Source organism: Electrophorus electricus, chromosome 1, assembly GCF_041902795.1.
Source record: "Electrophorus electricus isolate QZ-2024a chromosome 1, ASM4190279v1, whole genome shotgun sequence".
In the NCBI taxonomy this organism is placed as follows: domain Eukaryota; kingdom Metazoa; phylum Chordata; class Actinopteri; order Gymnotiformes; family Gymnotidae; genus Electrophorus; species Electrophorus electricus.
Genome location: NC_137497.1, coordinates 2,979,724 through 2,993,086, shown reverse-complemented (window position 1 = coordinate 2,993,086; position 13,363 = coordinate 2,979,724). Strand labels below are relative to the sequence as shown.

The following is a 13,363-nucleotide window of genomic DNA, read 5'->3' as shown; positions in this document are numbered from 1 at the left end:
AACTGCAGGTCCCACTCATAGTTTCATTGATCCCATTTGGAGGTTTTCAGTTTGCAGCTCTCAGGCTCAGAACTGGTGCTAAAGGAAAGAAAATCCCCTGTTCATGGGGTATCGGAGAGCTTTGGCCATGCTAACACAAGTAAACACAAAATGCAGTTTTTATTATTAAGAGAACAAAAAATCCAAACCTACATGGCCCTGTGTGAAAAAGTGATTGCCTACTGTGATAACTCCTGGTTTATCATATCTTTGGAAAGCTGAGTTTAATTTCTCTAGCCACACCCAGGCCTAATTACTGCCACACCTGTTTGCAATCAATAAATCACTTAAATAGGACCTGCCTGACAAAGTGAAGAAGACTAAAGGTTTCTCACAAGCTAGATGGCATGCTGCAATCTAAAGAAATGCAGGAGCACCTGAGATGCAAAGTGATCAAGATCTATGAGTCTGGAGGAGGTTATAAAGATATAAGATAGGAAGGGAGCAAACACTTTTTCACACTACTGTAGTTTGAACTCTCCTGGGATATTGTGACAGTGGAATTCTTTACACTGTGCTACATCACTGTCACGCCACACACCTAACCAGGAGAGCTCTTAGACTAGTGAACCAATACTAACCAGGGGGTTTAGCTCTTGGACTACTGTTTTGAGGCATTTTGTTTCTTTCCAACACACACACAGATAATAGTTATCTCTCTTTCTTTCTCTGCTTTTAGTGGCATTCTTTAATGGAGCAGTTTTAACAATCTCCTTTTTCCTCGCTGACGGGTAGAATCAGGGAAAGTCACAAACTCAGCAGAGCAGCATGCGTCCTCTGACCCTGCACTTCAGGGCAGGAGACCCCACAGCGTTTACAGGCCTTCCCTACTAGAGAGGTCAGACCAGAACAATGTCGTAGAGAAGCACCATGTGGGGGATGTCATGCTCATGGACATGTAGCCAACATATACTTGTGGAATTGAACTGAATCTCTTTGCAGTCACTGTTGGTATGAACCTTTACACCCTTAATTTGACCTTTTAAAGCCTTACTGAATCATGCTTTATGCCCTTAACATTAGCCGTTAGTATAAAACAACCAAAACTGATAATTCTCCAGATACTGAAATGACTCCAGACACAGAAATGACTAATGGACAGTAATATTCTGCTGGTGCATGTTTGCAGTTCTCTGCTTCTATAATCCTGTAGCAGTCGTCTCTAATTTCAGTGGTAATTCTGGAAAAAGAAAGCTGGGAGCTGCACTAAGAGACTGTGTGTGTGATAAGAGAAAGTTTACCACACAAATAGAGTGGGCAGAACAGGGTGTGTGTGTGTGTGTGTGTGTGTGTGTGTGTGTGTGTGTGTGTCTGAATGATTGGGAACTGGACAGGCAATATTGGAGGGGGATAAAAAGCAACACACACACAGATGATTTTTCCATGTTTCTACAGTAAAGGTCCACAGTGCCAGTACTGCCGCTTTCCTCCTGATGTTAACACCACCAGAACACAACGCAGCATCACAACCAGTAGACAGAATTGTCGGGTCCACAAGCTGGCTTGGTATTGTGAAACAGTGCTGTTGTGCACAGCTGGATCTCTTGAGTTGTTGCCTATTTGTTCACTGAATGTATGGATGGAGAGGTAGGAAGCTCATGTTAATTGTAGGAACTAACCACAGCTTACCTTGCTATAGCTAGAAGTGTCCAGTACAGCGATACGCTGTATAATGATCCCATAAACTAAGCTTCATATCATTTTGCTTCAGGTCTCATGGACGACAAGCATCGAGACTATTTTCTGTCCTGGCTCTAAGATGGTGGAATAAACTCCCACTTGCTGTCCGGACAGCAGAGTCCCTTGCAGTCTTCAAACACAGACTGAAGACCCGTCTATTTGCAGAATATTTAAAGGACAACTGACACTGCTCCCATATTGACTGACTAATTTAGTACTTATTGTAGAACATTGTTTATGTTGTTTAACAAACTCTAGCACTTATTGTTTATAGCACTTATCATTGTTTAAGATAGACCTTATGTATTTTGTACTTCTAGATATCAGCATTCATCCCTGTATTCTACATTATTCTAGTTCATTGGTATGTCTGATTCTAACCTACTATACTGTAGTAGGAGGTATTCTATGACTAAACGACAAAGCACTTTTTAAGTCGCTCTGGATAAGAGCTTCTGCTAAGTGCCGTAAATGTAAATTGTAAGCAATGGCTCATCCTGCATATTGCAGAGAGGAAGAGCAGGTTAAAGTGATGGAAAATGGAAAGCAAAAACACCAAACTAATTGTCTAAGGCATTGTTTTATCTCTCTGAGAAAGGCATAACCAGGCATGTTGTCTTTGTGGCCACACTGTCACATTTTTTCACCTTCTCATCATTTGCAGCCACACCACCCTGAACACGTTGTATCTAGTCCGATCTTAGAAGCTAAGCAGTGTCAGGCCTGGTTAGTAATTGGATAGGGGACTGCCTGGGAATACCAGGTGCTGCAAGCTTTTCTTCTCCTTAGATGTGTTTCTGTTCATATTTGCCCCTTTTCACCTACTACGTGGCTTCTGTAGGTTTTATTTCATGCTTTCTTTCTTGCTTTTATGTTTCGAGTCTCTTCCATGGTTCTGTGTCTCTTCCTTTGTGTCCAGCTGTTCTGAGTTTGTCCCTAATCGCATTACTACACTAATAAACACTACACTAGTAAACCCCGTTCCTGCGTCTCTGGTGTGTCGCTCATTCTTTGTCATTCATCGTCTCTGATTAGATCTCGTCAGTCCTTGCTAATATGTGTTTCTAGTAATATCTTGTCAGTCCTCGCTAATATGTGTTTCTAGTAATATCTCGTCAGTCCTCGCTAATATGTGTTTCTGGTAATATCTCGTCAGTCCTCGCTAATATGTGTTTCTGGTAATATCTCATCAGTCCTCGCTAATATGTGTTTCTGGTAATATCTCGTCAGTCCTCGCTAATACGTGTTTCTGGTAATATCTGGTCAGTCCTCGCTCTTCGCTTGTACGTGTTTAGTATTCTCCGTTTGTTCTCATCCCTCATTCTTTTATCCTTCCTCTCCGCTCCCTGTTTAGTTCCCCTGTCTGTTGTTGTCCTGGTTTAGTTCTCTGCTGTTCGCTCCACTATTGGACTCTTACTCTGTGTTTGTGGTCTACACTGCCTCACCCGTTATTGCTGTCTGTCCTTGGTTCTGTTGTGTTATTTTTGTTTGTTTGTTATTAAACTTTTATTTATTTTACTCTATTTGTCGTGCTCTTTATGGCATCCCTCGTTAGTCCTGTTTCGCATTAAACATCCAGCGCGTCGGCACTTCACAAGTGTGTTCGCTCTTCACTCCTCCCGCGTTACAGTAACCCCCCAAACATACACACTAACAAACTATACTACCCAGTTTACGAAAGTTACCTATTTATTATTTTCCATCCTTATTTAACTTTCTTTTCACTTCTTCCAATTATTATTATTTCAGACAAATGTCTTCTTTATCATAACAGAAGTCTTAACTTCCATAATGGCAAAGGTTGTAATGTTGTGTAATGTTCATGTTATAATGCTGCTTTGGCAACACTAGAATTGTATGTGATCATGCCAGTAAAGCTACTGAACTGAACTGAGGGAGAGAAGGAGCTCCTGAGACGCTGAAATGGGCCACGTGTGACGCCGCTCTTCACAGAAACATCTTGGTCTTCCCCTGTAGATTATTCTGTCAACATTGTTATTTATTTTAAACCCTCCTTCGCTATAATGAGGTGTTAAAGGGGCTCGTTCCTGAAATCCGCTGGTCAGACATGACGACAGCAGAGAGCTGCGCTCATGCTCGTGATGAAGCTGGTGAGAGCACGAGGCGTGATGACGACACACCTCTGACATTTCTGCGTTAAAGTGGCGCACGCGGCCTGTGAGCAGGTCAGCACTGGAGGTCTGGAGGTCTGGAGCTCCACTCTCCACTCTGCTCCCCTCAGCCACCAGTGCGCTGAAAGGGTCCACTCACAACTCTGGGGTCCAGTGGGACTGATGTGTTGGGGTCTGCTTCCAAGGCTCTGATTGGCTGGTCCTACCCCACTCATAAACCCTGACCATAATTATAGCATCAGCATCACTCAAAGGCTCGGATTTCAGAACCTGCTGGCTCTATCCTTTTCTAAACATCTGTTGTAAAAAGCGCTATATAAATAAAATTTGATTGAATTTTGATTGAAAACCAGACGTGGGAAAGCGGTTTCTCTTTATCCTCAGTCATAATGAAAGCTCATGAATCTTTTACGTAAATATGAGATTTTACACTCAGAATGAATATGCTACATAAATAAATAAAAACATTATTGTTATTATTGTTGTTGATGGTGTTAACAATACCCAGCGTTAGACTACTTGATCAAATAAACTAAGATTATTAATAATGCAAACAAATCTAAGAATTAACAAATTACTATTTTCCATACAGTAGACAGCTCTGCATTGAAATCTGAAGTAAATTACTTGAAAAGAATATGCTTTTTCTGTTTTGGTTTGTATTTTTCAGTAACAGTTACATGAATGATTTATTGTCCAAAACAAGAAATGCAAAGTAAACATTCAGTCTCCTAAAGCTGGATTGCCTTCATATATATATATATATATATATAGCATATTTATATTTTTTCATATTTCATATTGGCTTTTATGAAAAGGAGGGAAGATAGGTTAAAAAGATAAAATATCGTGCAGTGACTATAACTCTATTAACATGCTCACTCAGGGTTAACACAGTTCACCACACGGGGGCGACGTCCGTGTTGAAGTACCTTTGGTGATTCCCCTCGATGGCTTTGGGTCCTCGTTTTGTGGAATCCTATACGAAGAGTCAGTAAAGAGATCGGTTAAATATGCAAATCTGCAGTAAAATGATGTGCGTGTGTTTGTCTTTGTCCTTCCAACATGTCAAATGCACCCAGAGCCCAAGTCTAAACAACACTGTATATTCACAAGATTAAAGACACATGCAGTAGTATCATAAAGTGATCTGCTTGTCATAGACCATCCTAACAAAATGTGTGACAATACTTTGGGTTTTAATAGCCATAAATTTAAAACCACACGATGGGCACTTGTATTTATTTATGTAAGCAGTGCAATTTACTGCCTACTTTTGCAAAAAAACAAGGGCTGATCACATCTGCATTTAGCTGCAAATGTATTTTTACTTTAAATTACTTAAATATCAGTTGTCCTTCAATCCGGCAAAGGTCATTTACGCACCATGTGTCTTACTTGTCCATTTTATGCTTATTAATATCCCCCAAAAGTCTGTTTAGACAAGCGGTAACTTTATGCTCTTTCGTGGTGCTGTGTGGTAGCTTTATGCACCCCAAGTCTTGTCTTAAACAATGGTTGTTTTTCCACAGCCAATAGGTTGCTGAGTGACTTTAAATGAACTACAATGAACTTAAAATGAAATGAAATGCATATTTACCATATATTACTACTAAAAAGACATGTTTCCAAAACATCATATAGTCCAGAGAGCAGTTTGTATTTTATTTGGTTGTTGCATTCATTTAGTCCTCTGAATATATACACTAGGTGTGAGGTTCTAGTGTGTCACTGTTTAATCTTGGGCATGTGGGCTCTGTAGAAAGACTTGTGGGAGAGAGGAAAACTCATGAGAAATGTCTGTACTAAATGTATCTGTGTACTAAATGTATCTGACCATAATGGTCAAGCCTGTAATGGTAGTACTAGCCCATGGACTAATGGGAGTGATATATAGAGCCATTATTTCGTTACTTTAATTAGTAAAAATATATCTTCGTATATTTTTACTGTTCAGGTGCAAGTGCAGGAGATCAAATCCAGCTAGTGCAAGAGACACATGGTGAGTTCCAAGTACACCAGCTAACTGACCGATTTATTATATGGAGGTTTGTTATATAGAAGACTATTTAGTTTAAAGGATAGTAATTGAAAAAAAAAAACATTCAATCTATAGTGGCTGCAACTTTTAACTGGTGCTGAATTTCACGCTTCGGTTATTTATTCGTGCAATTTTTTTCCTGTAGCTGAACAAAGATTCATATAGACATGTTTTACACTGTGGTGATCCTACCCTTTAATGGCAATGCATTTTATACTGTAGCTAATTCTATACAATGAAATTTAGGAGTATAAGTCTTACTTTGAGGACACTTGGCTAATTTGAAATTTGTCTGTATGTCATTTTCAGCAGAAAAAACCTGCTTCTCAGGGAACATCAGCAGAGACGGCCAGTGGCAGAGAGGAGACTGATGAGACCTTCCCTGCACTAACTCGGGATGGACCAGAGAGTCCAGGCAAGAAAAATACGATTCTTTGGTCAGAAACAAACTGTTCACCAACATGTTTACTGTTACAGGTTTTTAATGAAAAAATATCAGATCACTATTGATATTGGGCGACATTAAATCACAGGATGTTGTTATTGGATTGGTACAGACAAACTGATATCGTGCCATCGCTACTATTTACAACTTTGTGAGAACAGGCTGAAATTGTGGATACATTCCTGTGTCAGAACAGGTGGTTTTGTACTTAAGGTGACATGGTTCTGAAACAATGTGCAGCCAGTTATCCATAGCAGTGATGTTTATGATAGAAATCTGGTTTCTGATTGAATGCTAACTTGTGTGTTTACACCTGTTCTCTCTCTACAGTTAAAGTGAATGTTTACACATTGACTAAGTGACCCAGGCAAACTGACCATGACCTGCCTGGCCACGGGCTTCTACCATAAAGATGTGATGATGAGTGTGAGGAAGAACACCACCACCCTGCTTGAAGAGCTGATAACGTCCTCGGGAGTCAGATCCAATGATGATGACACCTACTATTAAGACGTCCTTCTAGTGAGCTACAAAGCACTGAACGGTCTTGCCCCACAGTGCCTTAGCAAACTCCTGAGAACAGAAGGAAATACAGAGCAGTGCCATGAGTTCTGTATGGCATCAGGTACAATGGATTTTTTGGGATAGTAAAAGCAAACAAATATCCATTATGTGTGTGTGTAATACATCAGCAACATTTAAACTACCATGGTCTTTCCTTGTGTTTCCCTTCTTTCTACATTTACTTCTGTTAGCTGGTTTTCTCATCACTCTTTTACAGCTTTGTTGCCTAGTGAAGGCCGTAACAGTGATCTGATGATCTAAGTCACAATTATAGACAAACACAGTCTAACTTGATAAATAAACACAAATGCACAGTTGTACTGATCACATCTGTTATTAAGCACACTGAGTAAACATCCACAGTGTTGGCCAGAAAAGGTCAGTGCACACTTAGATTTAAAAATGTATGCCCAGGGGTCTGTTTCAGAAAGTGGGTTTAGTGAAAACTCAGTTGGCTTAGAGGTGAAAGAAACTTGAGGTTTTCTGTTTCACAAAGAGGGTTTGGCTGACTGGGCTCACTGCACAACACTGGATCTTTGCTATTTATTAGATGGGCTATTTAGTTTTATCTGAGGGATGAGCAGCCAAGACAAAATGATGCTGTACCTGTAGCCCTTAATCAAAACCTGAACAAAGGAAAATGTTTTTAAGATCCAGATTTAAATAATCGCACAGAATATGGAGCAGTCCCCATTTACTGGATGTAAACGTAAAAGATGTCAAAAACAGAAATGTCTGTCTTAGAAATGAGGGACGTGCCAATAGCAGTTTTCCTGCACGCACTGCCTCAAGCAGAACGCATGCCAACAGTTTGGACTCATCCATGCAGTCTGTACTCCTCATGTGGATCTGCTATCCAAATGCATCATTGTTTCTTTCTTTTTCCATTTTCATTTGATGAAGCTGTGATTGCATATGAGGTCATGTAAACCTAAACATTTGTAATTTGCAGGACACGCTTGGCCAACTGAATGTTTGCTGTCTAACGCTGAAGCTTGAATATCTGACAACAGTTTACCAGGCTTGAATATCTCTACAGTCAACCGGACATTGAGAGCGCTTCCAAACACACACGACCTTGACAGTCAAACGCCTGCTCCCTGCTTTCATAGTTTGAGTTGGTCAAGAGCATGTGCCATAATCAGTTTGTCCATCTGCTTATACTGTGGTATCTAGAATGTCTGACAGTCATTAGAAAAATAAGTACCAGAATCCTTTATTGTTTTATTTGAAAGTATGTGATTTAAAATAAATAATCTAATTGTAGGTATTTAGCTTGATACTAGAGTTGTATTATACAGTATGTCATTAGGTTGAGTGGGATTGTGAAATAGTAGCTTGTGTGACCTTTGTGTTCCGTCCCACTCAATGATGCACACCAGGTTGTGGATGAAAGGGGTTTCCTTTTATTTTCCACACTATAACAAGTTCAGCAACCACATTTAATTTCACTGAGGGGTCAGCAAACAAGCCCACAGCAGGTATGTCTCGCTCTGCCATGCACCTCCCAGTAAATGTTACAACTTCTTCCATAATAACAATATTATGAAATATATAAATAAAAGGAAGCTGTGGTTGTATAGTGTAGTCATTTGATTATAAATGATGATCTCATAATAATCTTCTCTACATATTCTTATACATTTACAGAGTAACATTCACTCATATACTCAAATTCCATATCATACATATAAAATGTCCACCTCATCTATTTTATAGTTTTTTCCTGATCAATAATACAAAAAAAGAAGAAAAAAAAGAACAGCGCCCTCTAGCGATGAACCTCAATTATTTCAAGCTAACTGTAAAACATGGCTAGGTTAAGTCGGCGTTAGCTTGCAACTAGAACAAAAAATGTTCAGATTAACTTGTGTCTCATGGCACACAGCTGAGTTTAAAATTAAACACAATGAAATCACATTAAATTGATCCAGCTGCAACAAGCTCAGCAACTACATTTAATTTCACTGAGTAGCCAGCCTGTACAAAACAGACTATTGTTAGAAATTCTGCACATGTGATTCGCTTAGCTTCACATCTCACACTGCTTATAATTATAAGATAACGTATCCACGTAACAACGTGCTGCAATCTGACAAAAATGGTGAGACTGCGCATAATAAATAATAAGACAAACTGAGCACTTCGTCCACATATTTTGAAATGAGAAGGAAAAGTTCTTACAAACAATATAAAGCACACAATTCTATATGAGAAAACATTTGTCATCAAGAGAAGCACTACTTATTACACAAATGTCATAACTGTCCTAATATTAATAGTTCAACAGTCTTCCTCTGTCTATTATACGCACTGTACACATGTTAAATATCTGCCTTGAAGTTACAATGAAATGACTTCCGGGCCCACTGAAAATTGTTTTACACACATGCAGCCACACTCATACACGCACAAGCATGGTGCAACTCTATGTTTACGCACCAGGGATTGAATGTGCAAGTTCATGTATATGCAAGTTTAAATTATTATACACAAATGTAAGTAGTAGGCTATTGATGTGAAAATATATCATATGTATACACAAGTGTTTCATATGTATGTGCAAGTAGTGTTTCCCTGATTTCTCCCTAAATGGGTCCTCATAGTTCAGCAGTAATGAGGCTAGTTAGATTTTGTTCAGAATTAAGTACACTTTGGGATGTTATATGTATCACAGTCTCCAGTGGTGAGTCATACATGGTTAATCAATCCAGGTTGAGGAACCTGTTAGAGTCACTGCATTAATGACACATCTGTTTGCATTGCCAGTTGTCGCTATGGCAGCAATGAAATTAGGAAATTCAAAGAAAAACAACTCATCTACGCTCTTGGAACTTTAGAACCCCATATGTCCTGTGGCCCGATGTCACACGTGAGGGGAATCCCATGAACACCTTTACAGATCAGTCTGTGGAAAGACACTGAAGAGGACAGAGGAAAAATGAGGCGTTTCTGGAGATAGTGTGCTGGACGCATTGAGGAAGAAAACACAGACACAAAGGATGTGGAATCCACGAGAGACCTAATAAAGAAAACCAAAAGAGGAAAGCAGAAGTGGAATCTAAAAAAATTCAAATATAGAGTGGAAAAAACGTCCTACAGTTGGTATGGATATTTGTTTTTTCTGCTTTTTGGACTTGCCTTTCTAAATGGATTAATTTAACTCTCATGTATAAAAAAACACAGTAAACTAAATAAGCTTTACAATAAGGGACAAAAATTGACTTACTGAAAATGCTTTTATCCTCTGATCAGCGATGACTAAGACTCTCATTTAAAATATGCAACACCGCTTGAAGAATTAGTGCACTATTAATCTTTTACAAGGTTTTAGGCTCTTGACAGGCTGTATGCAGTACATACAATATGTGTTCTATATATATCCAGCAGTAATGATACTTGCTCTGGCAGATTTTAAGATGGCCCATGAACAGACTGTGGCAGCATGTCTGAGTGAAGTGAACGAGGCATATGACCTGTACAGATCAGCCATGACCAAGCGGAGGCACTCTGTGGCACCTGCTTCACCAGCCCTGAAAAGGGTCAACAAAGACACCAAACCAGGTTTGGATAGCAGTCAGCCATCTTCCCTCTAGGGCCAAAAGAACATGAGTGGCTTGTGAAGTGTGCAGCAGGACAGCAGGATCAAATCTGCCAGTTTCTGCTCCAGGACATCAAGCTGGCAGAGAAGAGAAACTTCATGTCTGGCTTCACAGTAATTCACTGGGCTGCTAAACAAGGAAACAGCGAAATGGTGCGCAAGATCCTTCTTCTTTCACGGCAAGGTGGGCCAGGCGTTGACGTAAACACCAAAAGCTACAACGGCTACACCCCACTACACATTGCTGCTATTCACAGGTATGAATCAGTCCTGAGTGTTCTGGTGCGTGATTATGGTGCCAACTGCAACATACGTGACAACAGTGGCAAAAAGCCCCATCAGTACCTACAAAAGGACACCTCACCCAAGGTGAGAGAGATGCTCGGAGACCCTCATGCTGGGGATTACAAGCCCTCAGGCCATGAGCAGCACTTTTCTGATCCGCCCAATGGATTCAGTACTTTGAGTAAACTATTTCAGTCCAAGCACAGAAACACACTCAGATACAAACCAAGATTCCACTCAGCCTTGAAGCAGCTTGACCAGCCTTGACCAAGATGAGGACAGGATAGACTATACATTCATTTCCACAATGTTCCCCTACAATTAACTTCCCAAATTAAATTGCATATCCTCAAATAGACATATTCTTTAACTTGTCTTTCACTCCTGATTTTGATTCTGTGAAATAAATCATTTGCACATAGATGTTTGAAATATTGAGTAGTCATATCTGCCTTGAACCATTGTCTGTTTCCTTGAATATTCTCTAATGTTTTGTCTTTGAGTAATGAAATGTTTTTGAGGTCCTTCTTCAGCTGTGCAAGCAAAGTGCTTCTCAATTAGTAGTAGGAGAAGCCAATTTATATATGAAAAAATAGTTGTGTGCTTTATATTGTTTGTAAGAACTTTTTCTTTGTATATATAAATGTGCAGACTAAGTGCTGAGGTGAAATTAGTGTGATAAAAATGTTCCCACCTATTATGGCTTAAAAGACAATCAGCACCTCTCCCCAAATATCAATATGTCAATTTGCTCTTGTGTTCCAGTTGTTTTGTTTCTCTCTTTCTGTTCTTTTAATGTACTATATTGAATTAATTTATGTTTCATAAGGTAACTGGAGGTAAATGCCTGACACAGTCAAAGCCTAAGACTGAGACAAAGAAGCTATGAATTTGCATGTACAGATCTGTTGAGCCTTTCCTTCTTATGCTGCCCCTGAGATCAGTAGTTAAAAACCGATTTCAGCAGAGAATCATTTCAAACAGAAGTAACTTCAAGTCTAGAACCTCTCACGAGCAGAATAGTGTACTTAGCGTAGCGTCTTATTTTATGTTTGTCAGATACCCAGTTTGTTAGTCAGTCTAAACTCGATTAATTTGCTCTTCACTACTCTGTCAACTTAAGGTCATCTTCTTTTGGCATTGGTAGAATTTGGATTAGTACTGTTTGGCCGACAGTAATCACCTGATTTGGTTTTCCGGCAAACTAGCATGTATGGCATGAATAGCAGTGTCCAACATCACTGCTAATCAATGGCCAAAAGAAATGTTGTAGAATTTGTGGAGTTTTTTCTGATACTTCGGTGTCCAGACAGGGGATGGTCATGGGCTAGTGATAATACGTGCGATCGGTAGGATACAGGAACAACTACCTGGGCTTATGCTCCTCATCGGAGTCAGAGTGAGCTCATGTCCTTAATAAAACACCATCTCAAATGAAATACGTGTTCCGATAACCTGACGGTTTGTTTTCCCTGTCAACTAACTTGTCAGCAATTTGTCAGGGATTCGTCAGATCTCTGAGCAGCAGCTAAGTTGAACTGACTCATCAGATCAGGTAACACGGGGGTGGTCGAAGTGGGCACAACATCATCAGGTACAGGAATAGACAAAGCTACTTCTGGATCATTGGTTAGCTTCCCCATAAACGTATGAGATAGATCAACTAACCTATGTGCCTAAACACAGGTTAGCACACAAACAGGAAAGTGATAGGAAAAAGGCACACTGAGTAGGACAATGAAACACTGTATCTGCTTACATACAAACACACACACACACACACACACACACACACACACACACACACACACACACACACACACACACACACACACACATTCCAACAGCCTGTTCCTGAGAGCCATAACAAGTCTCCATTCTCCTAGTGGACCTCTCAGTTTTCTGCTCAATATCTTTGTTCAATTTATCAGAATGTTGCCTTAATCTCTCTGGGGAGAGAACTAGTCTAAAACATTACAACAAGTAATAAACAAATATCACGAAGTAAAACCTTTTATTTGCCCACATATTAAAATAATGTCATTCTTTGTTCAGACTCTAAAGCACTGAAGAAAGTGAAAGTCAGCGCTGCTATGTGTTAGACACTGGAGCCTTTCTGTCTTTAGGCACCCAATACAAGGTCTCTTCTTATCAGCCGAATTTTGTGGAATTTAAGACAGCGTGGGGCACAAGAAAAACAACCATCTATTAAACCATATATAATGACCTAAATAACTGCTGCAGCTAGGATTAGTAAGCACAACATCCAAACAGTGTCATCTGAAGTCCAGGTTTACCATGCTCTGTGTGGTGACCTTGACAGTATTTGTAATTGAACAGTACCATTAGGTGCACTATGCCTACTGTGTTAGTTTGGCCTCCTGTTTCTCATATGATGTTGGAGTGTGAGGTTGGCTGACTGACCCTCTCTGACAGGTTAGATCAATCCAAACTTTCACTTTCATTGCACATCTGCCATCATTAGGAGTTGCACCAGCCCACATAAAATCCCATCCAGGGGAGTACGTGCCATGCACAAAGTCAAACACATACACACACATACTGTCTAAAGTTTA

The 13,363-nt window shown here is 39.8% G+C and overlaps 1 protein-coding gene and 1 pseudogene across 6 annotated transcripts in view; both read left to right on the top strand.

Annotated features, from left to right (window-relative positions):
• Positions 1 to 3,826, top strand: part of LOC118241338 (uncharacterized) — a 198,880-nt gene extending 195,054 nt beyond the window's left edge. For all 6 annotated transcript variants that reach the window (XM_081715692.1, XM_081715753.1, XM_081715842.1 and 3 more), the window contains exon 7: positions 3,697 to 3,826. In XM_081715692.1, the coding sequence (XP_081571818.1) occupies positions 3,697 to 3,744 (48 nt within the window). In that variant the 3' untranslated portion in view covers positions 3,745 to 3,826. The remainder of the gene's footprint in view (positions 1 to 3,696) is intronic.
• On the top strand, positions 2,376 to 2,494 carry LOC145659793 (5S ribosomal RNA; annotated as a pseudogene).
• Positions 3,827 to 13,363: the final 9,537 nt, after the last annotated feature.